Raw genomic sequence first — 26,793 nt, 5'->3', positions numbered from 1 at the left:
GCAGCATTGTTGCTCCTTCTGTGCTGTCTTTGAACTTATTCTGTTGTGTTTTACACCTTAAGCTTGGTCCTTAACTTGTAGCCCTTTCTTCTTTTCTGGTGTAAACTTATACACCTGCAAATACCCCTTTCTCAGCTTTTGCTCCATTCCTACAAGGTTTGATATGTAGTGTTTATAATTTTGTTCATTTTTCAGGGTTTTTATTTTTTCAAATTCCATTTTTAACTTTTTCCCTTGACTCTGAGTTTTGGGGAAGATGATTAAACCTCAACCTGTGTGGGGATTTTTCGAAGTTAGGTATTTCTGACAATCTCACTTTTATGAGGAGTCAACAAAACGTTGTGACGCTGTGCCGGATGTCGCAAAGGGTTGTGTAGCTCTGAAGCACAGCAATCGGCCGTTAGTTCACCCGGCGCTTACACGGTCTTACGACGAGCTGGGCACTCTGCTCGTTGGCGGGCGGCGAGCCCGAGCGAGGCTCCTGTTCTAGAGAAGGCGGCTGAGATGAAGCTGGGAGTGCGGACACGCGGGCAGAGCGGGGTGGAGGGTCCAGCCCGGCCCCACACCCAGGAGGTGGAGTGGAGGAGGAGGTGCCGTTTAGGATGCATGTTGAAGGAGAACTTTGCTGTGTGGTCCGGGGCCGAGCGTGTGGAGGGTAGGAAAGGTCTTCAGGGCAGAAGGCGCCATCTGACCCCGGGGGAGACCGCGCGGGAGCCAGGCGGATGGGATCGGCCTCACGTGGGTGAGGCAGGAGAGCCGCACCGCGACGGGCGTTTCAGACGTGTCAGCCAGGTGAGACGTGAGGCGGCGGTTCGGGATTGGCCTGGAGGGGAGGTGTGAGGAGGAGAAGCAGAGACGCTGAGGGTCCCGCTGCCCTAAGTCACTGAACTCCGGGTGGCTTCCTAAGGTGTCAGAAGAAGCGCAGTCCATACCTGTGACCATGAGATCCCAGGGAAAGTGTCCCGTAAGCAACCAACCTAGTGACACAGACACACGAACAGCTCCACGTTAGATACTTAGGTTAAGAAGTCACCAGTGACCAGGACCAGTCACCGTAATTATAAACTGTAATAAACTCTCCTATTTACAGATAATAAACATACGACCCAGAAAGGGCAGGGACCAGAGTTAACGGCTCATTGACTCACTCGCTCAATTGGGGAATATTGGTGAAATACTGGCTATTGCCTGGGCTTTGGGTTAGTGGTTGGAATTAAAACCAAGGATTCCGGTTTTGCACAAGAATGTACTAAAACCTTTTCTAAAACCACAAGTCTTCACTAAAATTTCTTGGCTTTCCTTTTTCAATAGGAAGTCAGTTCGAGGCCATGAGAGGAACGGAGGTACAAGCAGGTTATCCGAAAGGCATCCACACCCTGGGTTTTCCTGCAACTGTGGGGAAAATTGATGCAGCCTTTTCTGATAAGGAAAAGAAGAAAACGTACTTCTTTGTAGGGGACAAATGCTGGCGGTAAGTCTCGGATGGAATGGCTTTGTATGAAGTCTTGTTAGGGAAATTACCCTCTTTACTGAAGGAACTCCCCCACTCCCACCCTCTACTCTGCTCTAACAACCTTCTGATTGTGAAGAAGACAACTTACAGTTACTCGGCTTCTCCCATATAGTAATCGGCTCTCAGAATGGCTGGGTACTGGGTCATAGATCCAGAGACCAGAAGACATCAGGAGAGGCCACCTGTGGTCGTCCAGACACCAGGCCCCCATGGGAAGTGCAGGTGTGTCAGGCTGTAAAGACAGGGTCTACAGGGCAGGTGCAAGAGCAAACGAGGAGCTTTTCAGCCAAATGACGAACTCACTTCCCATGTCTTGTGCTTGTGGTCCTCATGCATTTCTGGCAGGAAGGCATCAGGCCTCTGGGTCGAGGCTTGGAAACTTGACCTCAGACATATGTAGAGAGAACTCCCATGGCACAACCTGATACTCTGGTCCCTGGAGAAAAAAGTTTCTGTGCTAAGCTTATCGTCCAGGAAAGTGATAAATTTTTGTAGTCCTAAAATGTTTGACACTTGTTTCTCCTGACTTGAGAGGGATCTGGGATCCCACACTGGGGCAGTAATACTACGGCATGTGTGACGTGTTTTCTTCACTCGGTACAGATTTGATGAAACAGCCAGTCCATGGAGCAAGGCTTCCCCAGACTGATAGCAGATGACTTTCCCGGGGTTGCAGAGGTTGACGCCATGTTTCAGCAGCACTTTGGTAAGGAGGCACTCCTTTCGTTGCCAATGGGGATGCTCGGGGGCATTTTATGGTATGAAAATCACGTGAAGAATCTGAACGATTTTCAAATCACTCAGTCTTATACCCTTTTTATTCTAAACTTCTGAACATTTTAACTTTCTAATTTCTGTAATTGGAGTTTAAATTTTGTTTTTCCTGAATAATTTCCAAGTCTCTGCTTCATACCTGCCCATACTGCCAAAGGTGCTTTCTCACACCATGTGACTCAGGTCACTACGTTGCTATAAACATGCAACCAGGTGCGAGCTAAGCTTACGGACGGCAGGTGTCCTCCTTTCTCATCCTCTTGCTTGCTCTCTTCCATCCCATCCAGACCTGCCTGGACTTCTGCGGCAGTCACGCATTGCCTACATTAAATAATTCACTTGCTAAAAAAAAATAATAGTCTTCCCATGTCCTTGAGATAGACGAAATTTGATCCCTGGTAACGGGCAGATGAGAAGGTAACAGCTGTGCTCGTTCTAAGACAATTTGCAGGGAGATGGGAGGGAGGGTCTGAGGATCCTCACACATGAGGCTCGTGATCTTATCACTAAGACAACTTGACTTTGGTGCATATGGAGTGGGCAGTGGGCCTCCGGGGCTTTGTACAATTGGCCTGATGCTCTTGGGTCCAATTGCCCCCCCCCCAACTACACTTTAGGACCTAGTGGGGTAAGCGGGAGTTTTTTTTATACTTTAATTGTTTTTTTAATTTTTATTTATTTATTTTGAAATTAATAAAATGCAAATTTATTTTGAAAGATAGAGAATTCATAGGAGCTTTTGAACAGGCTGAATCAGGATACTATAATTCCCAGCATGTGTGATTCCCAGCATTACATTTTTCTTTTTTTTAGCATTTTTTAAAAAATTTTTTCAGCATAACAGTATTCATTATTTTTGCACCACACCCAGTGCTCCATGCAATCCGTGCCCTCTCCAATACCCACCACCTGGTCCCCCCAAGCTCCCACCCCCCCACCCCTTCAAAACCCTCAGATTGTTTTTCAGAGTCCATAGTCTGGTTCACCTCCCCTTCCAATTTCCCCCAACTCCCTTCTCCTCTCCATCTCCCCTTGTCCTCCATGCTATTTGTTATGCTCCACAAATAAGTGAAACCATATGATAATTGACTCTCTCTGCTTGATTTACTTCACTCAGCATAATCTCTTTCAGTCCCGTCCATGTTGCTACAAAAGTTGGGTATTCATCCTTTCTGATGGAGACATAACACTCCATAGTGTATATGGACCACATCTTCCTTATCCATTCATCCGTTGAAAGGAATCTTGGTTCTTTCCACAGTTTGGCGGCCGTGGCCATTGCTGCTATAAACATTGGGGTACAGATCGCCCTTCTTTTCACTACATCTGTATCTTGGGGTAAATACCCAGTAGTGCAATTGCAGGGTCATAGGGAAGTTCTATTTTTAATTTCTTGAGGAATCTCCACACTGTTCTCCAAAGAGGCTGCACCAACTTGCATTCCCACCAACATGTTGTTTCCTGTATTGCTAATTTTGGCCTTTCTAACTGGTGTAAGGTGGTTTTAATTTGAATCTCCCTGATGGCTAGTGATGATGCACATTCTTTCATGTGTCTATAGCCATTTGTATGTCTTCATTGGAGAAGTGTCTGTTCATATCTTCTGCCCATTTTTTGATATGATTGTCTGTTTTGTGTGTGTTGAGTTTCAGGAGTTCTTTATAGATCCTGGATATCAACCTTTTGTCTGTACTGTCATTTGCAAATATCTTCTCCCATTCCGTGGGTTGCCTCTTTGTTTTGTAGACTGTTTCCTTTGCTGTGCAGAAGCTTTGATCTTGAGGAAGTCCCCAAAGTTCATTTTTGCTTTTGTTTCCTTTGCCTTTGGAGACATATCTTAAAAGAAGTTGCTGTGGCTGATATCGAAGAGGTTACTGCCTGTGTTCTCCTCTAGGATTCTGATAGATTCTTGTCTCACATTGAGATCTTTTATCCATTTTGAGTTTATCTTTGTGTATGGTGTAAGAGAATGGTCGAGTTTCATTCTTCTGCATATAGCTGTCCAGTTTTCCCAGCACTATTTATTGAAGAGACTGTCTTTTTTCCACTGTATATTTTTTTCTGTTTTGTCAAAGATTATTTGACCATAGGGGCATCTGGGTGGCTCAGTGGGTTAAGTGGCTGCCTTCGGCTCAGGTCATGATCTCAGGGTCCTGGGATGGAGCCTCACATCAGGCTCTCTGCTCAGCAGGAAGCCTGCTTCCTCCTCTCTCTCTCTCTCTGCCTGGATCTCTGCCTACTTGTGATCTTTCTCTCTGTCAAATAAATAAATAAAATCTTTTAAAAAAAAAAAAGATTATTTGACCATAGAGTTGAGGGTCCATATCTGGGCTCTCTACTCTGTTCCACTGGTTTATGTGTCTGTTTTTATGCCAGTACCATGCTGTCTTGGTGATCACAGCTTTGTAGTAAAGTTTGAAATCAGGTAACGTGATGCCGCCAGTTTTATTTTTGTTTTTCAACATTTCCTTAGCAATTCGGGGTCTCTTCTGATTCCATACAAATTTTAGGATTATTTGCTCCAGCTCTTTGAAAAATACTGGTGGAATTTTGATGGGAATGGCATTAAAAGTATAGACTGCTCTAGGCAGTATAGACATTTTTAACAATGTTTATTCTTCCGAGAGCATGGAATGGTCTTCCATCTTTTTGTATCTTCTTCAGTTTCTTTCATGAGTGTTCTGTAGTTCCTTGAGTACAGTTCCTTTACCTCTTTGGTTAGGTTTATTCCCAGGTATCTTATGGTTCTTGGTGCTATAGTGAATGGAATCGATTCTCTAATTTCCCTTTCTGTATTTTCATTGTTAGTGTATAAGAAAGCCACTTATTTCTCTACATTGACTTTGTATCCTGCCACATTACTGAATTGCTGTATGAGTTCTAGTAGTTTGGGGGTGGAGTCTTTTGGGTTTCCCGTATAAAGAATCATGTCATCTGCGAAGAGAGAGAGTTTGACCTCTTCATTGCCAATTTGGATACCTTTTATTTCTCTTTGTAGTCTGATTGCTGTTGCTAGAACTTGTAATACTATGTTGAACAAGAGTGGTGAGAGTGGGCATCTTTGTTGTGTTCCTGATCCCAACGGGAAGGCTGCAAGCTTTTTGCCATTGAGGATGATATTTGCTGTGGGTCTTTCATAGATAGAGATAGATTTTATGAAGTTCAGGAATGTTCCCTCTATCCCTATACTTTGAAGCATTTTAATTAGGAACGGATGCTGGATCATCGAAGTAGAAAATCAATAAGGAAACAAGAGCATTGAATGACATGGTGGACCAGGTGGACCTCATAGATATATACAGAACATTCCACCCTAAAACAACAGAATACTCATTCTTCTCAAGTCCACATGGAACCTTCTCCAGAATAGACCACGTACTGGGTCACAAATCAGGACTCAACCGATAGCAAAAGGCTGAGATTACCCCCTGCATATTCTCAGATCACAATGCTTTGAAACTGGAGCTTAATCACAAGGAAAAGTTCTGAAGGAACTCGAACACCTGGAAGCTAAAGACCACCTTGCTTAAGAATGCTTGGATCAACCAGGATATCAAAGAAGAAATGAAATAATTCATGAAAACCAATGACAATGAAGACACTTCGGTCCAAAACCTATGAGATACAACAAAGGCAGTCCTAAGGGGGAAATACATAGCCATCCAAGCCTCCTTCAAAAAAAATAGAAATATCCAGAATACACCAGCTGTCTCTCTACACCTTAAGGAACTGAAGAATCAACAACAAATTAAACCAACTCCACACATAAGAAGGGAAATAATCAAGATTAGAGCAGAGATCACTGAGGTAGTAACCAGAGATAGAGTAGAACGTATCAATGAAACTAGAAGCTGGTTTTTTGAAAGAATCAATAAGATCAATAAGCCATTGGCCACACTAATCCAAAAGAAAAGAGAGAAATCCCAAATTAATAAAATTATAAATGAAAAGGGAGAGATCACAACTAACACCATGAAAGTAGAAACAGTCATCAGAAGTTATTAACAACAGTTATATGCCAATAAGCTAAGCAACCTAGATGAAATGGATGCATTCTTGGAAAACTATAAACTCCCAAAATTGAACCAGGAAGAAATTGACAACCTAAATAGACTGAAATCTAGTAATGAGATTGAAGCAGTGATCAAAAACCTCCCAAAAGGGACACCTGGGTGGCTCAGTTGGTTAAGCCACTGCCTTCAGCTCAGGTCATGATCCCAGGGTCCTGGGATCAAGTCCCACATCAGGCTCCTCGGTGGGGAGCCTGCTTCTCTCTCTGCCTCTGCCTGCTTGTGCACTGTCTCTCTCTCTCTCTCTCTCTGACAAATAAATAAATAAATAAAATATTTTAAAAAAAAAAAACTTCCCAAAAAACAAGAGCCCAGGACCTGATGGATTCCCTGGAGAATTCTACCAAACTTTCTTTTTTTTTTTTTTTTTTTAAAGATTTTATTTTTTTATTTGACAGAGAGAGATTACAAGTAGGCAGAGAGGCAGGCAGAGAGAAAGAGGAGGAAGCAGGCTCCCTGTGGAGCAGAGAGCCTGATGCGGGACTCGATCCCAGGACCCTGAGATCATGACCTGAGCCGAAGGCAGTGGCTTAACCCACTGAGCCACCCAGGCGCCCCTCTACCAAACTTTCAAAGAAGAAATAACACCTATTCTCCTGAAGTTGTTTCAAAAAATTGAAGCAGAAGGAAAACTTGCAGACTCTTCTATGAAGCCAGCATTACCCTGATCCCCAAACCAGGCAAAGACCCTACCAGAAAGGAGAATTTCAGACCAATATCACTGATGAATATGGATGCTAAGATTCTAAACAAGATCCTAGCAAACAGGGTCCAATAGCACATTAAAAAGATTATCCACCATGGGACGCCTGGGTGGCTCAGTTGGTTAAGCAGCTGCCTTCGGCTCAGGTCATGATCCCAGCGTCCTGGGATCGAGTCCCGCATCGGGCTCCTTGCTCCTCAGGGGGCCTGGTTTTTCCTCTGACTCTGCCTTCCACTCTGTCTGCCTGTGCTCGCTCTCGCTTGCTCTCTCTCTGACAAATAAATAAATAAAATCTTTAAAAAAAAAAAAAGATTATCCACCATGACCAGGTGGGATTCATCCCTGGGCTACAGGATGGTTCAACATTCGCAAATCAATCAATGTGATAGAACAAATCAGTAAGAGAAGAGAGAAGAACCACATGGTCCTCTCAATTGATGCAGAAAAAGCGGAGTATTTAAAATACCATAGAGTTTTATTACTTTGGAGACTGCATAATCTAATGTTTTAAGAGCTCTGGCTTTGAAATCTGAGAAGATGGAGTTCTTCCTCCATATTTCCTTAGAGATGTTACCTTGGGGAAACCACAAACTCTCCCTAACTTTCACTTTGTTCTCATTAGTGACCTCTCCCATTTTTCGGGGAAGGAGAGATGCCACAAATCATGTAAACACGTAGCACAGAGGCACACGCGTGCGGCCACTGATCACTGCCGTCCTGCACTAGCTCGCTCTTGTTCTGAGTTATGTGTGGTACAGAATGGATTCACTTGAAGATCTCTCATTATTTCCCTCATCTGTATTTCCAGGATCTTTCTATTTCTTCAGAGGACCATTACAGTTTGCCATTGACCCCAAGGCCAGGACGATAACACACACACTGAAGAGTAACAGCTGGTTGTACTGTTAGATGAGAAAAGAAGATTGATTCAAATGAATATAATAATTATTCGCCTAATTTATTAAAAGTCCAAATGATGAGTTTCCCCCTCTGTTTAGTGGCCAAAGAGCTTGAGCTCTGTAGACATGTTCATGGTCCTGGACCTTTGATCTGGGCCCCTTTACTTGCTGTCGGATCATGCTGAATGGAAGTTGGAGGCAACGGCGGGCATCAAAGAATGTATCTCCGTGGGTGTTTTATTTGGTATTTAATAAAGATTTTTAATTTTGACCCATTCCTTCTTTCTAGAATAATTCACTTTTAATACAATGACCATAGTGTGGGTTGAGCCCTTCCCTGAAGTTCTGTCAGTGGTGCAGAAGGAGGACATCTTCCGTGACGGTGCCAGGGGCGGTCGTGCGCCCTCCCCGGTTCTCTGTCCCTTCACCCACAGGACGTTCTTTCCACCTCTGGATCTTTACGCATTCCTAACACATCAGAGGAAGAAAGCTTGGTCAACAGTAGTCGTGTAGGACTGGGTCTGGACAAAGTCGGGAAACAGAGTTCGAGAATGTTTGGATTTAAGAAGCAAATCGTGCAGTGTGTGTTCTCACTTACATGAAACAAAACTAGTCTGAAATCCAGCCGCCTATTTTTTTTTTTTAACCCAAATGTTCTCTTAGTGGTGCCTCTTCACTGCCCTGGAAGCTCAGTTGCTCTATTGTCCTCGCTCGTCAGTAGAATGTTCTTTGCTTCCCGTTTTCTCGGTGGTAGTGGCCGAGTAGTCACAGACTCTGAGCACCTGCCAACCTGGGACAGGCTTGTAGCCACAGAGTCGTGCGCCTCCCACCCTGCGGGGGGCCACCAGGAACTTGCTTCCTCTCCTACCGAGTCACTCAGATGACAGACACGGTGTCAAGGATGAGGAGTCAGGCAGTGACAGAGACTCACGGAGCCCAACCTCTTCGAGTTCCATCTGGTGGGAGTAAGAAATCAAGCACAACCAACACAAATCGATAGGTAATTATGAGGTTGTTATTAAAGAAATGACACAGTGATGGGGAGAGCGGTGCTGGGGCTAGGGGAGCTGCCCGCTGAAGTCCGGCTGCTCAAGGACCCCTTCCTGGGACAGTAGTGCAAGGGGAGAAGAGCATCTTCTTCCGTCAGCTGGTGGGGTGGGTGGGAGGAGGTTCCCCCCTCTGGGAAGAGGAAATGCAGAATAACGTCCAGGCTAAGAGGCGGAAAATCTTGGTGTGTTCCAGGGTCTGAGAAGGTGGTGCCTGATTGTGTGTCGGGGGAGAGTGTGGCATGAGCAGGTCGGAGGACTCCACTGTGTCCTGTGTATTAACGAGCCAGGTCTTATTTTAAGGGCATCATGGGTTTGCTGGAGGAGTTTTTTTGTTTTTTTTTTTAACATTTTTTTTTATTATTTAATTGACAGACTGAGATCACAAGTAGGCAGAGAGGCAGGCAGAGAGAGTGGGGGAGGCAGGCTCCCCGCCGAGCAGAGAGCCCGATGTGGGGCTCGATCCCAGGACCCTGAGATCACGACCTGAGCCGAAGGCAGAGGCTTAACCCATTGAGCCACCCAGGCGCCCTGTTGGAGGAGTTTCTAAGCAGAAAAGCGACAAGATCCAGGACATAGGTAGAACAAGCTCTTTAGCTGGAGAGAACTGGAGGGAAGTGGTATTGGGCCTTGGAGGACAGGTCAAAGGATGCTCACAGGTGACAGAGATTGGGACACACCGTGGACTTGAGGTGTCATTTTAGTGTCATTCGGACTCAGCAGCAGGCTGGTCCGGAGGGCAAGGACGGGGTTCGGAACGAGAACGATGAGTGGGTTTCTGGCCTGAGCAGCTGCAGTAGCCGAGGCTCTAGGGTCGTAGAGGGGGCCTGGGAGAGGAGCAGTTTGGGGGACACGGTAAGAGTGAGGAAGAACCGGCTCATTTTCCTAATTTAGCAATTCCTTTGAGGTGACCAAGGGAAGATGTCGTTGGGCCGTTAGATGGAGGGTCATGGAGCCCAGCACACGGGACGTGAAGCTGTGGGAGGCGGGGGATGTCTGTGAAGTCATGGGACTAGGTGGGGGTGCACAGAGAGGCTGCAGGGGGGAGAATGCAAGGGACCGGGTCCTCCGATCCGAGTGTCGCTCATCGTGGGCCGCACCGCAGGAACACCCGGCTCCCCAATCTCTCTGGGTAAGACTGAAAGCCCATCATGGGCCCTGGCGGGATTTCTACTCTAGGCCAGGGGTGGAATAGCTACCCCGGGAGGATACTGCACAGACGGAAAGGGTTGTTGCTACGTTCCTCCCCGGCTCCTAAGACCCCACGGACTGGAACAAACATGCTTCCCGGCTCACATCATCAGCCGAAGGAGATGTGCTTTGACTCATCTAATGCCAGGACACAGCAGCACCATCAGGAGCCCAAGTGGAGTCAGAAATCCTTATCACAACCACCAACATAACCAAGAGCATTTTCTTGTGCAAAAATAGGTACTATTTAAATTTCTCCTTCAAATATTTTATGTGAGATTCTTGAGGTGGAATCCACACAAACAGCCCGAAGTCCAAAGAGGGGAAACATTACTCACTGAAAAGTGTTTCCCTCCCAACCCTCTGCCGTCTTTCCCAGAGGGGAGCACGGCTGCCAACCCCCACGAGTCTGCCCTTCTGTGCTGTGCACTCATGAGCGCGTCCCTGAGCCTTGTTTCACACCCAAATGTAACCAGTATTTTGATTTTGAAAACAACAATGTCACGCGCATCACCTTTCATCTGCCATTTCAGAGCGAGCTCCAGTGGAAAAGCTGCAGCGCGGAACGGGGAGCGGAGAGGGGGCAAGGCTGGAAAAGCAGCTCCCTGATCAGGCCACCCTGACAGCGGCAGCATGGATGGCCACGCGGCAGAAACCCGGTGGTGGGTGTCAGCAGGGCGCGGACTGCACAGAGCCCTGAGTGTTCCGCGCAGACCGTGAATCATGGAACACGACATCAAGCGCTGATGACGTACCGTACGGTGACTAACATGACACAACAAATCAGAAGGAAGGAAGGAAATCTGACCACAGCGTCCAGGGATGATCTGGGTGTGGATGGGTTGAGTGGCCTGCGGACTAACGCGAAACATCCGAGGACCGTCCCCAAGGGCTTCCTCTCTGCGGTTCGGCTCCGCACTCAAAATGATCCTGTAGCCTTCAGGCTGGATGTCCGCCAGGGCCTGGAGGCTGCAGCCTTGACCTCTCTTCAGTACGTTGTCTCTGTCCGCCAAATAGGGCGCCGCTCCCCTCTGGTCAAGCTGCCCTCGTTCCTGGGCCGCACGGAGTCAGGCACCGTGGGAAGGAGCGAGGAATCCCACGACTGGCTGAGACCCGTGAAGGTGGGAGGTGGCTAACCCCAACCTCACACCCCGCCATGCGGGTGGGGTGGGGGGCAGATGAGACGGAGAGCCGGCAACGTCGGTGTTTTCCACCTCGAACGACGGGAGGTGAGAAGGGCAAAGTGTGCATAGTCTTGGGGAGGTGTTGGCAAGGAAAACGCTTCCAAAAATGGTTCTCTTATGTGTCCGGGCTCCTGAATGCCTTCATTTGGCTGAGGGATAAGAAGGATGTGGACTCTCCATCTCTCAGCTCTGTACAAGGTGCGTCCCGTGTGCAGGACTGGCTGGTTCTCGCCGGAGCTGCAGTGGACAGTGCTGTCTACCAGCCGCAGAAATGGAGGCTCTGAAGGACAGCCTTTCCCGGGGTCAGCAATGGGCACACAGTCAACCAGGACTCGGCTCCAGAACTCTCAGCTCCCAACATCTTGCTTCCTGATGCTAGATCAGTAGACCATTCGCAGGTCCACCAGGCTCGTTTCACTTTGTCCCCATCAGGCACTAATTAATGTCATTGCTTTCAGAGCCACACAAGTTCGCTGAGCTTGTGCTTCCCCGAGATAGCCGCATGACCTCGCAACCCTTCCTGATTCTGCGGACCTCAGCCTGCCCAAATGGTCAGGACCCTTGGCACCAAGACAAGATCGATTCTGCTCACCCTTGGGGCCCGCGGCCAAGTGCTGGGCACGTGACACTGTGCGCACTTCGAGACTCCGGCTCAGCAATGCTGACCGGCCTCCTCCAGGCCCCTGGAGATAGGAGGGACCTGACTCTAGCAATTCCATCATTCCTTAGTGTATGTGGCCTCGCTGAACTCTCTGCCCCTTCTTCCACCTCCCTGGTTCAGACAACAGCACCCCCTTCTTCCTACATCTTCGTCTTGAAATCTCCATCAACTTCGACTTGTTGTCTGGCTCACAGGCACATCCTCTCGTTGGCCGTGTCCTCTGAACTCTGCCCGTGCCGTGTGCGTAGAGACAGTGCAGTAAGGGCTTCGGCTAAAGAGTGGCAGAGGGGACAGTCCTCACCATTGTCTGACCACACGCCGGTGCTCACGTTCCCCACCTCGCTGTCCTCCTACCTGCTTGACCTGCAGAAGACCTGTCACCCCGCCATGCCTGGGTCGTTGTCCACCTTGTCCATGAGAGCCTCCCGCACAGAAGCGTCTCCCAATAGGGACCGGTAAGTCTTGTGATCCGTTTAAGCACAATCAATTTCTTAGAGTAAGAAATGGTTCCAGATGCGGGTGCTGACGAGATGCAGCCTGGGGGCAAACACATCCAGAGGGGCACAAAGCCGAGGTCAGACATAGCGGAGTCGAGCCATTGAGGTTTGAGGATGGGTCCATGGAGAGCCCCGCAGCGGGGAGGAACTCAGCAACACTGGGCCATCCAGGTGGGGATATGGATTTGGACCCCACAGCAGGACAAGACCAGCCCTGGGGTCGGTGGATGAGGGCTCCCGGTGGGGGTGCAGCAGATGCTTTAGGGACCCCTGCCTCTGGTCAGCTGTGGTTCAGGGATCTGGAAGAACACCTTCCCCTAGAGGAAGGATGGAGTGCCTCTGGCTTCGGGGAGACAGAGAATTGCTGAGGTTGCAAACAGGCCAGAGCTCATCAATAAGTTGCCGTAGGATGGTGGGAATGAGGCGGGAAGGAATCAAGTGAGTACAGGCCGAGTTTGGAAGTAGAGTCCCCACACCCCTGCCCCAGGTGGGCATGCCGCCAGCCAGGGCCTTGGGACTGTTCGAGTTAACCCTGCTGAGCCACTTTCAGACTCATGCCCCAGAAACTAAAATAAGTAACGTATTAACCTCTAAGTCTGTGGTAATTTTAAAATCAGCAACGATTATGTAACACAGAGCGATGTTAGGTGGGGTCGCGGCCGGTAACAAGGATCCAGATAATTCGGGTCAAAATCCAGTCCTGCTAAAGGTTTGGAGGCAGAACCCCCCCCCCCCCCCCCCCGCGCCGGGGAGCTCCGTTTATCAGTGACTCCTGGACAAGAACAGACACGCAACTGTGTCCAGCGTGAGTGTTAAGGCACATTTTTGAAGTAGGGAAAATTGGTCAGGGAAGCCCCTAGGTGGTTTGGGGTATTGTCCTTTCTCTCTGTGTTTCCCGGCCTCCTTACCTGGTACCACACGGCACTGTCACACAGCACTCCAAGGAGCTGAGGAAATTATGAGTGACAACATGTTCTCACAGTCATTAGGTCCATGTGTCAAATACGCCTGTGCAGAGAAATCAGGAGACATAGGAGTCGGAGCCAGACAGGGAGAGAGGGAGGAGAGAGGGGAGAGACCGTGAGACAGAGGAGGGGGTCAGGGAGAGAGGGACAGAGGGAGGGACGAGGAGAGGGAAGAGGAGGCACGGACGGTAGGAGCAGGTATGGCCGAGAAACTGTGAGCCGTGCTGGGGACGCACAGAGACGCCCTGGTCCGGAGCTGACCAGCCAGGAGAGGTCTGGCTCGGTGGGGGTCCAGGGGGACACCGTGCAGGGCCACAATGGAAAGTGACCTGAAGTCACTGGGGGACCGGAGAGAGGAGAGGAGCCTCGGAGCCGTTTCATCCCAACCCTGGCGTGAGACTCAACACCTGGCGGGAGGTGTTTATGTCTCAGACACGAGGGACAGGAGCGGAAAGCTGGTCCAGGAAGAAGCCGTGTCGCTCTCCTCGTGGGAGCCGAGTGCTTGGCCAAGCAGCCTCCCAAGGCTGGGTGGGGTTCCGCCTTCTCGCTCCTGCACCCCCGATGGACTCAGGCCCTGTGAGGTCCGCTGCACCACGGGCACTGGGCTGGGGACGTTGCAGACACGGCTCTGCCCTCCAGACTTTACATGCCCCACAGGGGGACGGAGAAGTGAGTGGCCTGGTGACTGGGTACCTAGCACTGTGGCCATAATGGGGAAGCTCACGGAGCTGTGGGGTCACCTACAAGGGGCTCAGCCCCAACATCCAGTAGGGAAAAGCACATCATGCTCCCAAGACACTTGTCTCACTGCACTATAAGGCCTGTCCTGTTTACCCCATGTCAGGCTGCAGCCTCCCCGAATCGTTTACCGCTCTCATCTCCTCAAGGGTGCCACGACGGGCATGAAGCAGGTGGCCAAGAAAGGATCGCTGAGTGAAGCAGAAGCGGGTCCGTGATCCTGGGGAGGAAAGGATGTCGGATCTGAGAGTGGAGAGTGGGGGTCACCGGCCACAGGGCAGGGGAGGGAGGGCGTCCCCTGGGCAGGGGACGGTGTGCGCAGTGGCACAGAGGGGCTAGAGGAAATGTGATGCTTGGGATCTCCGAAGATGTCTGCTGAGACTCAAGAAAAGAAGAGGCCCCTTTGGTCCCGATTTTGGAGGCGACCATCTGCAGCTTCCCCTTGTGAACCCATCATGAAGAGCAGGAAACTTCGTTCACGATATGAAACAGTTGAGTCCAGACTCTCCACAAAGCTCACGTCACACCTGACCTTGTCTTTGTCATGATTCATTTGCCACATTCTTTCATGCATTTGTTCGACAATCATTTGATCACAGCAGCAAGCGCATTTTTTGACCCGCAGAATGTACGTCGGAAGAGAAAGCCGTCCGCTGGCAGGCACACCAGCGTCTGCTGTGTGCCATCGCACGTCTTCAGCAGCCCAGGGAACACACCTTACGTCTTTGCGTGTGCAGGGGAAGGAATGACGCAGCCTCCAAAAGATGTAATCAAGGGAGATTTTCTGTTCTCTATTGCTGTATAACAAGAAAACACTCTGCAGCCTAAGGGCTTAAAACCACAATCCCTCGCGGTCCGGTGGGCTGACAACTTATAACTCCCCGGGTCTTGTCAGCCCCTGCCTGTGCTCAGATGATGCCTGAGGCTGGGGACAGGGAGGCAGGGCTGGAATGGGTTTGCTTATCTGCCACATTGATACCTAAGACTCCCGCAAACTTGGTCCCTGCAGAGTCAGCAGGAAACACTGCTTTTTGGGGGAGAGTCCTTGGACTTGATAAGTAATAGGTCAGTTACATCTGAAGCTGATTGGTAAATGTGTCGGTAAGCTTTCCTACCAAGATTACAGGGTCGGTATTGCACTGTCATTAGCGAAACCACAAGTTTGATTATGCAAGATTCATGACTCGGGCACAGTTTATCGCCCTTAGAAACATGCCCATGTAGCAATCATTCTTCGAATTGTATTCAGCTCACCGTGGTGATGGTCACAGTCAGGAACACCTGGCCACCGGGCTCCTTCTTGGACAAGGCTCCGAAATCTATAGAAGACACAATTCAAAGTGTTGTTTGCAATGTGGATTCAGCTAAAAATACTTTGTTTTGTCTCGTTGCCGAAACAACGTAAGTCACAATTCCTTTAAGGAGTTGAAATCTATTGTGAGTGATCTCACCCATCCCTCATTCACTTCCCAGCTGTTTTCTCCAAGAGAACAACTGAGCCTTTCTGGATATGTTTCCCCTTCAGTCATGTGAGAGTGTTTCAGTAAGTTATTTCCCAGCAGAGCTCTCTCGAGTCTAGAAAGAATCGGCTCTCCCTGAGCAATGCGCTTCAGTGTGATAAGCATTGAGAAATACACATGATTCCTCTTAATTCTCCCAAAATACATTTCTGGGAGATATTACTATGCTTATTGTCCCTGTTCTCCAGCAAAGGAACCAGTCTCCATGGGGAGACCCTCCCATCTTACAGGGAGGTACGGAAGCCAGTATCCCTCTCTCTCTGCTGCACAGCTTATTCAACAGCCAAGATGAGCACGCTATTCCCTGATTCGCACTCAGAGCTCAGGGGCCTGTCCGGGGCGCACTGTGTGGTGTCTGTGCAATCGCGGGCATGCCTGCTGCTCCCGTGAGGAGCCGGCTTCCTCGTCTACCCAGTCCTCTACTGGACTGCTGCACAGACGAGTTTAAGCTCATTTTGTAAAAGCCCTGCAGATGCTAAGTATCGTTCTTCTCATACAAAAGCTGACTCAGCCAAGAAAAATCAACCAGTCTCTTCTTAATGGACTTTCTTCTCTTTCTTCCCTGCCTCCTGCATGCCCTTTCATCCTAAGAGAAGCAGCATTCTGGGCTCAGCCTTCCCCTTCACAAGCTACTGCTCTGTCTCTCTTCCCTTCATCACTTCTTTTTTTTTTTTTTTTTTTTTTTCCCTCCAAGGAGCACATACAGTCCCTCCCGCTGTGGCCCGGCAGGCACTCAGGACAAGACCCAGGTCCAATCTGCAAAGATACTTCACTGTCTGATTAGATCCCAGTTTATTTTGCTCTCTTTGGGGTGACTACTTAAAATATCCTAGAGAGAGGGGCATGTGTGCAGCTCCGTGGTTAAGCATCTGCCTTCGGCTCGGGTCATGATCCTGGGGTCCTGGGATCGAGCCCCACATTGGGCTCCCTGCTTAGCGGGGAGCCGGCTTCTCCCTCTCCCTTTTTCACTCCCTCTGCTCCTGCTCACTCTCTCTTTCTGACAAATAAATAAATAAAATCTTAAAAAAAAAAAAAAAGCTAAAAAAAATTTTTTTTTTAAATATCCCAGAGAGAGGAGGAGTGAGTGTTGAGGGGATGTTTCGAGTGCAACGCCAGTACTTAAGGGTGGGTACAGCCCCCCAAGGTCCTTTCCTTTCGGCTTTGACGTCACACCGCATCTGTAGGTGCGCCGGGAACGTCTCGTACCCGGTGTGGTTTACGGGATAACCGGTGAGCCGTTCCGCAGCACAGCTCATCAGCCACAGAGAAGGCAGCTTTCGTGGGAACCAACCTGCTCTCCAGGGCAGCTCCTCTGGAAGGAGCTTGAACCTAAACGCTGTGCCTCAGCGAGAACCGGGCCCCCAGCCCCCACCCCTGCATGGGGTCGAGGTGCATGCGGGTGCTCAGGGTGATCCCAGCCACACCGCAACCCAGAGGATGACTTGCTTGCTGTGTGTCTCTAAAGTGTGTTTATTTCCTGCCCTAGATCCTTTTTCTGTGAATTGGGTTCCGATTAGGAAACAGATTGTGTTCTGTTTTGCTGGATTTGTCTCTGCTTCGGACAGATGCCAGACCCACACGGTTCTTCTGCATTCTGTTCTTAGTTTTCTAGGTCACTCCTGCCTCAGTCCTCCTTTATCATAAGGCTAACTTGTTGGACCCGTTGCTTTTGTTCAGTGAATCTGTACTTGGTTGGCTCTCCAAGTCATCTACCTGTGGAGCCGCCGGGGGTGCGCGGGAGCCCGCTCGGGGGTCCCACTGTCCGGGACCCCGCCTCACTCAGGAAAACCAGAGCTGGACGCCAGCTCAAGCACTAGAATCCGAGTCTACTCCACAGCTATTGTGGCGAGGAGAGAGACCGAGTCCAGTAGGAGGTCACTTCCGAATGTGGTGTGGGAGAGTGACCAAGTGTGGCCCAAGAGCAGGGGGCGGGGGGAGGGCGCGAGATGCTACAAAGCATCAAGGTTTAGGGGAGATTCTGGCTGGAACAAACTGGCAGGTTCTTGCCGAGCTCGGACCAGGCGATGAGACACTGAGAGATAACAGTGTTGGTGAAGGTCAGGGAGCTCGGGTGCCAGGCGTCTCCCAGGAGATCAGTGTCTCTGTCTTTCTGCACCTGTGGCTCCTGGTCCCCGTCTCTTACAGCACAAACCTTCGCTGACCTGTTCCTCCTCTGCGCTCCTAGGAGCTGAGGCAAAGAAGGTGTTGCGCAAGCTCCATGGCAGGGAGAAAGGGCTCGGAGAGAATGAGTAACGGTCCGGTCCCACACACCCAGCAGCAGCCTCCGGCAGAAGATGACCCTCAGCCGCGGATCTCTCAGACACCTCTCTACCTGGGACCCATGCACAGCCACCCTCCTGTGTCCCAGGAGCCAGACAAAGCAGAACTGAAACTGAGCAACAAGTTAATAAAACACCTGCCCTGTGGACCTGGCAACTTTCTCCTCAACAATGGCTCTTCGTGCTGATTTGTGATTTAGGCAGTGTGTGGTCACTAAAAAAACAAATTATATCAGGAAGCTGGAAAGGGCAGGAGGAGGGGCTCCTGGGTGGCTCAGTCCGTGAAGTCTCCGCCTGCTGGTCTCAGCTCAGGCCACAATCTTGGGGTCCTGGGATCAAGCCCCACGTCGGGCTCTGCACTCGGGGTGGAGTCTGCTTGTCCCTCTCCCTTGGCACCCCACTCCTCCTCTCTCTCTTTCAAATAAATAAATAAAATCTTAAAGAAAAATCAGGAGGAAATTCTTTGAAAATGGAGAAGCCAGTCGTGGAGGGTAGAAGTGGAAGAGGAGGAAACACACTGACAGCTGTTTTTCCCGCACCCGGGAGCGGGGCAGGACCAGCGGAACCAGCAGTGACACCCAATTGTTTAGAAGCACATGGACTGCCCTCTAAGCTGTATGTTCTAGCGTAGATAGTAAGGCTTACTCTTTTTTTTTTTTTAAGATTTTTTATTTGTTTATTTGACAGACAGAGATTACAAGTAGAGAGGCAGGCAGAGAGAGGAGGAAGCAGGCTCCCCGCTGAGCAGAGAGCCTGATGCGGGACTCAATCCCAGGACCCTGGGACCACGACCCGAGCCGAAGGCAGTGGCCCAACCCACTGAGCCACCCTTGCCCTTAAGACAGCACAGAAGTAGTTTGAGAATACAACCGTGTGGGATGAGGTGTGTTCCTTTGGGGATGTCCTGCTTGATCATAATCATAAGATTGTAAAGACAAGAGAAGATGCAAGATTAATCTATTTATGTCCCAAGTTTTGAAAGTTGAGACCACACATTGCAAAAAAGAGGGTGTAGCCCCTCTCGTCAGAGGTGAGTCAGAGAGCCTTTGTTTTTCTGAGGATGCCAGGGCCCTACATAAGGCAGAGGCTGCACCCAAAACCTGCCTCAGGAGGTCAGGAGCCACCAGACACTGTGGGTAGGGCAGGAGCATGAGGGCCAGCATGCCCAGCCTCCCCCTCCCTCTGCTGCTGCTGCTGCTCTGGGGCGTGGGGTCCCATGGCTTCCCCGCCGCGAGCTCGAGAGCACAAGAGCAGGACGCAGAGTTGGTCCAGGTAAATGCTGAATGCCACGTGCCACAAAGGCAGGAAACTTACATTCTCATTTTTCCATGGTCAAGAGTAGAAGCTCAAGCAAGGGTGGGGTTCCTTCTAGGGTAACTAGAACATGACCAAAGTAAAGATGGACTTCCCCACCCACAGACTGTCCTTTAGAAGACAGAGGTAGAGGGGGCCAGAGAGAGAGAGAGCCCTGCCTGCCTGCACACCGAGCTCCCGGGGAAGCCAGACTCGGCCACCATGCCAGCAGTCACCTGTGGGATCAGGGCACCGGCACACAGGTTATTTTTCCCCTTTTTGCACTGAATCTTCAAGACGAAAGAATTTTCTGCCGCCACAGAGAAATCCTGAAGATTCGCCGGAAGAAATAAAGATTTCACATCCTGTGTTTCATGTTTTTTTCTCTTGATCAGAACTACCTGCGGAAATACTACCACCTGAGGACTGGAACCAGCAAGCCCGGCAGGCAGAGGAGCAGCAGTCTGGTGACTGAGAAGCTGAAGCAGATGCAGGCGTTCTACGGGCTAAAGGTGACGGGGAAGGTGGACGCTGACACCCTGACTCTGATGAGGCAGCCCCGATGTGGGGTGCCCGACGTGGCTCCGTACGCCCTCGGTGAGAGGACCCTCCGCTGGGAGCACACCCACCTGACCTACAGGTAAGCAGACGGGCACCAGCGCGAGGGCGCCGTCTCCCAGCAGAGCCGTGAGCCATGAGTTCTTACATCTCTGTTTTATTCCGTTTTAAGGCTTGTAAATTACACACCAGATTTGCCGAGAGCAGACGTGGACAGAGTGATTGACAGAGCCTTTCAGCTCTGGAGTAATGCCTCTGCCCTGACCTTCACAAGGGTCTTTGAGGGCCAAGCGGACATAATGATATCCTTTGTCAGGGGAGGTAAGCGCTTCTGGTCTCCCAAAACCATCCTGAACTTCGCCTCCCCCTGCACTGTGCTGAGGAGGGAGCGTTCCTGTTCCTAATGGGCTGTGGGTTTTACCGGCCGAAAGGGAAAGAATGCTGCTGGGCTCCTTGTCACTGTCCTCTCTCCTCCCGTCTGGGGAAGCTGGATAGAAACGGGAATTTGTCTCACAGATCACAACGACAACAACCCCTTTGGCGGGCCTGGAAACATTATTGCTCACGCCTTCCCACCGGGAGAAGGCATTGGAGGAGATGTTCATTTTGATGAAGAGAAAAGATGGACCAAGGATTTCAGAGGTGAGTGCACCAACTTGTGCTATGTTTTGCTTTCATAGGTCAATATTTTATCTGAAAGAATCCCTTCAGTAAAGCAAGCCAGCTATGTGATCAGCCGTAAATACTTTACTAAACACAAGCTTTTATTAAAACTATAATTTCTTAGAAAGGTAATGGTAACTCCCTTGTGTCCGTATATTTAAAACTGTAGGGGAATATTGTTTCTGCAAGTAGTTTTTACCAACAAAATATGTTACTCGGAAAATGGGACGTTTTAAATCACACTGTCCCATATACAATCCCATACCAAAGTTTTCAAATGGTTATGTTTGGTGAAGTGGTTTTGGGGAATTCTTCTGGGTACTTTCCTATATTACCTAAATTTTCAAATCAGGCATAATGTAATATTTGTGAGCAAGAAAGAAATGATAAATGTTAATAGAATACTATTATGCCTCTGGTGTGTAACACTTTCTACCTCATTTTGTGATATTTGTTGATCAATGGGATTTTTCTGTGTTGGCGGACTTCATCCAAGAATCAGACTAGCCCTCATCTCAGAGATTCAAACTTTAACCAAGGTATCTGGAATCATTAAAACCCTCTCCATTCTCTGATTAAACTACGCATGCATCGCTACCCCACACAGACCCAGACCACCAGAAACACAGCAATGTTGCACAAAGCCAACAGCAATGCTGTGGTCATCTGGGAACTTCTGTTTTCTGCTGGGGTTCCTCAGAAGTGCATTCCAGGACCCGCAAACACGTCTTACTGCTGTCTTTAGATTTCAACTTGTACCACGTCGCAGCACATGAAGTGGGCCATTCCCTCGGACTGTTGCACGACGGTGACATTGAGTCCCTGATGTTCTCCAGCTACAACTACTATGGGGATAATCTGCTGACTCAGAGGGACATCGATGCCATTCAGGCCCTCTACGGTGAGCACAAAGGGGGGCACCTTGGACTGGCGACTGGGGCTCTGTATGTGGGGTTGAAATAAAGAGTTTTTAGCTTTGTCCTTTAAGAAAGAGCCTTTACTCCAAGTGATTTTGTGTTACTATAATAAGCCAACACTCCAGAACCTTTGTTTATGTTTTAGGACCTTCCAAAAATCCCATCCAGCCAAGAGAACGTCAAGTACCACAAGCCTGTGAAAGCAAGTTAACATTTGATGCTATTACCGAAATTCGTGGAGAATTGTACTTCTTTAAAAACAGGTGAAAAGAGTGGGGGACACCTGAGTGGCTCAGTGGGTTAAGCATCTGCCTTCGGCTCAGGTCATGATCTCAGGGTTCTAGGATTGAGCCCATCATCGGGCTCTCTGCTCATTGGGAAACCTGCTTCCCCCTCTCTCTCTGCCTGCTGCTCCCTCGGCTTGTGCGCTCTCGCTCTCTCTCTCTCTCTCTCTCTGTCAAATAAATAAGTAAAATCTTAAAAAAAAAAAAAAGGCAGGACACCTGGTGGCTCGGTTAAGCCATTGCTTTCGGCTCAGGTCATGGTCTCAGGGTCCTGGGATCGAGTCCCACATCAGGTTCCTTGCTTGGCAGGGAGCCTGCTTCCCCTCTCCACCTCTGCCTGCCTCTCCGTCTGCTTGTGCATGCTCCCCCCCCCTCCCTGATAAATAAATAAATAAAATCTTTAAAAATAGATAGATAGATAGATAAAAAGATTTTTTAAATTACCACGAACACTGACTTATGTTTTTAAAGTGTTCTCATTTTGTTGAACGTTCCATATATTTCTTTAGTAATATATTTGTAATTTCTAATTTGAGTAATCATGCATTTACATGAAATGATTGTTCCTTCAAAACTTTTAATCACAGAGCAGGGGCCTAGCGGGCCCCATGGAAAGAGCTTGTGACTCTCAGTCTCAGGGTCATGAGCTCAAGCCCCACGCTGGGTGCAGAAATTACTATAATACAAGAGTAAGAATATTTATATCACAGGTAAGGCATTCAGTTGCCAGAAACTTGGTGGAATAAAAGGCGTAGTGAGTCCCTCCTTTACGACTAACACACATGCAGATCTGTGTGGTCAGGCAGACAGACAGAATTCCCCTTGTTGAGGTCGTAGACTTGTCAGTGATGCAGCAAGACATGGTCTTCTAGTCCCTTTTGCGTCTCGTGTCCAGGATGGGAAATGTCAGTGAGTTAGAACAAACCAGTTCCTCTGAACACCAGTGCTCAGCGGTCTACACCAGGCCTGGGCAGTGTAGCCTGGAGCCCAGGAGGGAAGGGCCGGCCCAGCGTGCTCCCGGGGCTGGATCTCTGGGGCCTGGGGCTGACACTGCAGGCGACTTTGACATGGGATGCAAGCATGGGCCGGGCTGCTGAGGGGCGGACGAGAAGGACCCTGCCCCCTGCGGTGGCCTCTGGTCCTTCCCAAGGCTGGGAGCTCGCCGGGTGCTTGTGTCTGGGCTCCGTAGTCCTGGTGACCGTCCGTCTGCCCGTGTGGACGTGTATGCCGTCCGTTCCCCGGGCTGCTTGGAGCAGCGCTGGCCCCTCTGTTAACCTCAGTTCTTGTCTGCTCCCACGGGGACTTCTGTGAGATGAGCCACCATGTAGGCCCGGCCTGTCGCCATGGCCCCGGGGGCATGTGTGACTCATCTCCCCGAGAAAACAGGCTGGAGATGGGCCAGCAATATGCTGCCAGCTGGACCGGCCCTTCCTTTTAAACCAGGTTCTTCCTACGCACAAGACCCTTCTACAATACAGGGGAGCTCGGTGCCATCACTGACTTCTGGGTCCCACTGTCAAGGGGAGTTGACGCTGCTTACGAGGTTGCTAGCAGAGACGAAGTCTTCTTTTTTAAAGGTAAAGCTTCTAGGGTTTGGGGGTCAGTGTTTCTGAGTTCCATTTTCATCAGGTGCTTTGGCTGAACATTAAGGGGGCCATTTAGATAAGTCAAGACTCTTGAAGCAGATCTAACACGTGTGCTGTGAGCTTCAGAAGGATTTATCACCTGGAAAGTGTCCCATGGCCTTTCTGCAGGGGTTGGGGCATGGCATATGGTTGTGCAGACCAGCCCCAGCTTTGTGAGGGACAGACGAGCTCCCATGCTGGAGGAGGTCCACAAACACACACAAAGTCCTCCATCAGAACCCAAGCCAGCCAAGAGCTGAGTGTGCCGTCCAGGGAGGCACGCTAACCCACAGGAGTGCATGTGGCCCTGCCACCTGACCACCACATGCGGCCCTGCGCTAGGGAAGGGGGCCCACCGCGCTGCAGAGAAGCCCGGCCCAGGGGCACCTCCCTGGGGAATCAAAATCTCCCTGCTCTGCTCATTCCCAGCATGGAAACCCTGCCGACTGTCCTCCAGAGTCCCAGACAAGTTTTCACGGTCGATTTTTTGGTTGACAGATAGTAAAGTCTGGGCCTTCAATGCAGTTAAGATGAGGCAAGGCTACCCCAAGGACATTTACCACTCCCTGGGCTTCCCGCACACAGTGAAGAGCATCGATGCTGCTGTTCACGAAGAGGAGACCGGGAAGACATACTTCTTTGTCGCCAACAAGTACTGGAGGTAACGACGGACCCTTGGAAGTCAGGGTCAGATCCGTCCATGGAAGGAGAGTTGCCTTTTATTTTTTTTATTTTTTAAGATTTTATTTATTTATCAGAGAGAGAGAGGGAGAGCGAGCGAGCACAGGCAGACAGATGGCAGGCAGAGGCAGAGGGAGAAGCAGGCTCCCCGCCGAGCAAGGAGCCCGATGCAGGACTCGATCCCAGGACGCTGGGATCATGACCTGAGCCGAAGGCAGCTGCTTAACCCACTGAGCCACCCAGGCGTCCCGGAGAGTTGCCTTTTAAAATCGTTTACAGGTTGGGACACCTGGGTGGCTCAGTGGGTTAAAGCCTCTGCGTTCAGCTCAGGCCATGATCCCAGGGTGAGCCCCGCATCGGGCTCTCCGCTCAGCAGGGAGCCTGTTTCCCTTCCTCTCTCTCTCTCTGCCTGCCTCTCTGCCTACTTGTGATCTCTGTCTGTCAAATAAATAAATAAAATATTTAGAAAAAAATTTTTAAAAAAATAAAATCGTTTTCAGGGCACCTGTGGGGCTTCGTCAGTGAAACGTCTGCCTTCGGCTCATGATCTCAGGGTCCTGGGTTCGAGTCCCATGTCGGGCTCCCTGCTCAGTGGGGAGCCTGCTTCTCCCTCTCTCTCTACTGCTCCCTGACCTCACTCATTCTCTCTCTCTCTCAAATAAATAAAATCTATAAAATTGTTCTCAGACGGTGCCAAACCTCCATCCTCCCATGGTGGATGGATGTAGCCAGACTGAGCGTCTGTGAGTCCCCTACCTGGTGTCACCTCATCGTATCTGTCCTTGGAAGGCAAGGGACTTGTAGGATGGAGTTTAAAAAGGAGAATAAAAGGAGAGCACCCAAAAGGAACCTTGTTGCCTGCAGTATTTCTCCTTGATAGGACAGGGAGTGGAGTCCAAGATGAAATTTGAATCAGATTTTTAGTTGATGCTACTCTGGGCGAGGTCTTGTCACGTCCAGTCTCCCATAACCCTGTCGAATTGGGACCCTTTCCAGTTAAAAGCTCCTATTATTTTCATGCTGGTGCTGGGCCCACTCAGAACTATTTAAAGCAGATGTCAGTTTTCTCCAAACTAAAAATTAAGGCAGCCCCCACCTCTCAGATTTGTAGGGAAGATTAAATGAATCCATGCACTCAAACCACACAGAACAATGACTTACCGCTTAATATTGAGTGTTTTTTTTTTCTTTTCAGCGTAACAGAATTCATTGTTTTTGCACCACACCCAGTGTTTTCTTTTTTTCTTTTTGTTACATTAATCACATGTTCTTATTTTTCTATTAATTTTTTTTTTTTTACCAGGTATGATGAAAACACACGGTCTATGGATACAGGTTTTCCCAAAGAAATAGCTCATGGGTTTCCTGGAATCGGCAAAAAAGTTGACGCTGTCTTCCAAGAAAGAGGTAAAGACCATCCAGTTTCTCCTTTTTCCCACCATAGAAATGACACACGAGCTGTTCCTTAGACATGAAAGCAAACTGCGTATGTGAAAATGGATATTGTTTTCACAAGTTCATGCAAAACCACTGTATCTTTGTCAAATATGATTTTCATTTTCATTTCATTTCCAGGATTTTTCTATTTCTTTCGTGGAAAAAGACAGTACAAATTTGATCCTCACACAAAGCGAATTTTGACTATCCTGAATATCAACAGCTGGTTCAACTGTAGAAATAAATGAAGCCTGACTCTCCCCAAGGAGAAAAGAAAAAGCAATACTCCTCATGAGCTCCGGGGAGGTGCTTTCCTTCAGCGCTTGACATTCACCTCTCGGCAACGCAGAGACGCGAACGCTCTGGCACCATCTTGTTAAAGCTCGGCCTGGCCGCAGCCTGCGTTCCTGAGACAGCCTGGCCTCCCGGACTCTCACTATTTAGCTAGCATTAAGGGAGTGCTGAGGTCATAGTCTGTCCTCGGGCTTCCACAACGGAAAGCTTTCTGTCCCTATTCTCTGCTGTTTGAAGGGATTAGATGTCTCATAATAACCACCTCCTCAAATGTTCTGTCTCTGAGTAGGGGAATTCACAGTGCAAGTACATGGGAAGGTAGCATGTACGTAATTTCTAGCACTTCCCATGGCATACGCGTTACGGGACAGGAAGCGGCTGGTTACTGACCTTCTCTTATTTCCATTTCAAACTAGGCCTTTAAGTCAAATAGTGGAAGGGACTGGGGTGCCTGGCTGGTTCTGTTGGTGGAGTGCAAGACTCTGGGTCTTTGGGTTGTGAGTTCAAGCTCCGTGTCGGGCACAGAGCTTACTTTAAAAAAGAAAAAGAAAAAAATGAGCCACTTAAAAAAAAAAAATGATGATGATAATGGAAGAGACTTATTGAGGTTTGGCTAGGTCCTGGTGGGAGCACCGGGTGAAAACTTCTCAGCTGTTCTCCTGGCTAGCTCCATCAAGTTTGGAGCTCATCTCTGAAGATCAGCCTGATGGTCTTGTCCCCCAGGGAGTTTCCCTCCAGAACACCCGGGGGTTCCAGGCTGTGTTGTGCAGGTGGACGTTTACAGGGCCTCGCTCATGCTGCTGAGGTAAAATGACTGTGAGGCAAATCGTCTATTTGGCTCATACTTATCATGTCTCATGGGTTTTCTGGTGGAGCTCTGGGGTTAAGAGTCCCTTGATTTTAGAGTGAATGATTTGTGTACTGTGTGTTGTTGACTATTATTTTTATTCTGTTTGCCATGAGAATAAATGCACGCTGAGAAGCTCTGGGCAAGATGCCAA

General features: G+C 49.3%; 3 protein-coding genes and 1 pseudogene across 8 annotated transcripts in view; 3 read left to right on the top strand and 1 right to left on the bottom strand.

Moving 5' to 3' along the window:
* The window catches only part of LOC309841224 (stromelysin-2-like), a 23,520-nt pseudogene extending 5,506 nt beyond the window's left edge, over window positions 1-18,014 (top strand). Inside the window, exons 6-11 of the transcript in view lie at window positions 1,312-1,471; window positions 2,117-2,219; window positions 11,214-11,317; window positions 12,162-12,496; window positions 14,348-14,451; window positions 17,947-18,014. The product of the transcript in view is annotated as a stromelysin-2-like (transcript). The remainder of the gene's footprint in view (window positions 1-1,311; window positions 1,472-2,116; window positions 2,220-11,213; window positions 11,318-12,161; window positions 12,497-14,347; window positions 14,452-17,946) is intronic.
* The window catches only part of DYNC2H1 (dynein cytoplasmic 2 heavy chain 1), a 670,805-nt gene that overhangs the window by 518,219 nt on the left and 125,793 nt on the right, over window positions 1-26,793 (bottom strand). The gene's annotated exons all lie outside the window — the stretch shown is intronic.
* MMP8 (matrix metallopeptidase 8) overlaps window positions 1-26,793 on the top strand; it is a 107,133-nt gene that overhangs the window by 60,722 nt on the left and 19,618 nt on the right. The gene's annotated exons all lie outside the window — the stretch shown is intronic.
* Window positions 2,196-26,793, top strand: LOC309841098 (interstitial collagenase-like). 5 transcript variants are annotated; one of them, XM_082683983.1, is made up of 11 exons: window positions 2,196-2,219; window positions 12,236-12,496; window positions 19,729-19,973; window positions 20,064-20,212; window positions 20,408-20,533; window positions 21,300-21,455; window positions 21,617-21,734; window positions 23,199-23,332; window positions 23,879-24,041; window positions 25,365-25,468; window positions 25,637-26,793. In XM_082683983.1, the coding sequence occupies exons 3-11, from the start codon at window positions 19,822-19,824 to the stop codon at window positions 25,744-25,746; spliced, it is 1,212 nt and encodes a 403-aa protein (XP_082540109.1). In that variant the 5' UTR covers window positions 2,196-2,219; window positions 12,236-12,496; window positions 19,729-19,821; the 3' UTR covers window positions 25,747-26,793. The 5 variants fall into 5 exon arrangements, with proteins under 5 accessions (XP_082540109.1, XP_082540107.1, XP_082540106.1 ...); XM_082683981.1 differs by lacking the exon at window positions 2,196-2,219 and adding an exon at window positions 8,966-11,317; XM_082683980.1 differs by lacking the exon at window positions 2,196-2,219 and adding an exon at window positions 8,966-11,317 and having other exon boundaries at window positions 11,839-12,496.

The sequence above is a fragment of the Mustela nivalis genome (assembly GCF_964662115.1).
Source record: "Mustela nivalis genome assembly, chromosome: 9".
Lineage (NCBI taxonomy): Eukaryota > Metazoa > Chordata > Mammalia > Carnivora > Mustelidae > Mustela > Mustela nivalis.
The sequence above is the reverse complement of the archived record's forward strand: the minus strand, read 5'-3'. Positions and strand labels throughout refer to the sequence as shown.

Excerpts from the sequence above, each read along its gene's own strand:
- LOC309841098 (XM_082683979.1), top strand. The coding sequence starts at position 19,190 with ATGAGGGCCAGCATGCCCAGCCTCCCCCTCCCTCTGCTGCTGCTGCTG. Across the intron at positions 20,213-20,407 it reads GATATCCTTTGTCAGGGGAG|ATCACAACGACAACAACCCC; the intron begins GTAAGCGCTTCT and ends TTTGTCTCACAG. Across the intron at positions 21,735-23,198 it reads TTGTACTTCTTTAAAAACAG|GTTCTTCCTACGCACAAGAC; the intron begins GTGAAAAGAGTG and ends CTTTTAAACCAG.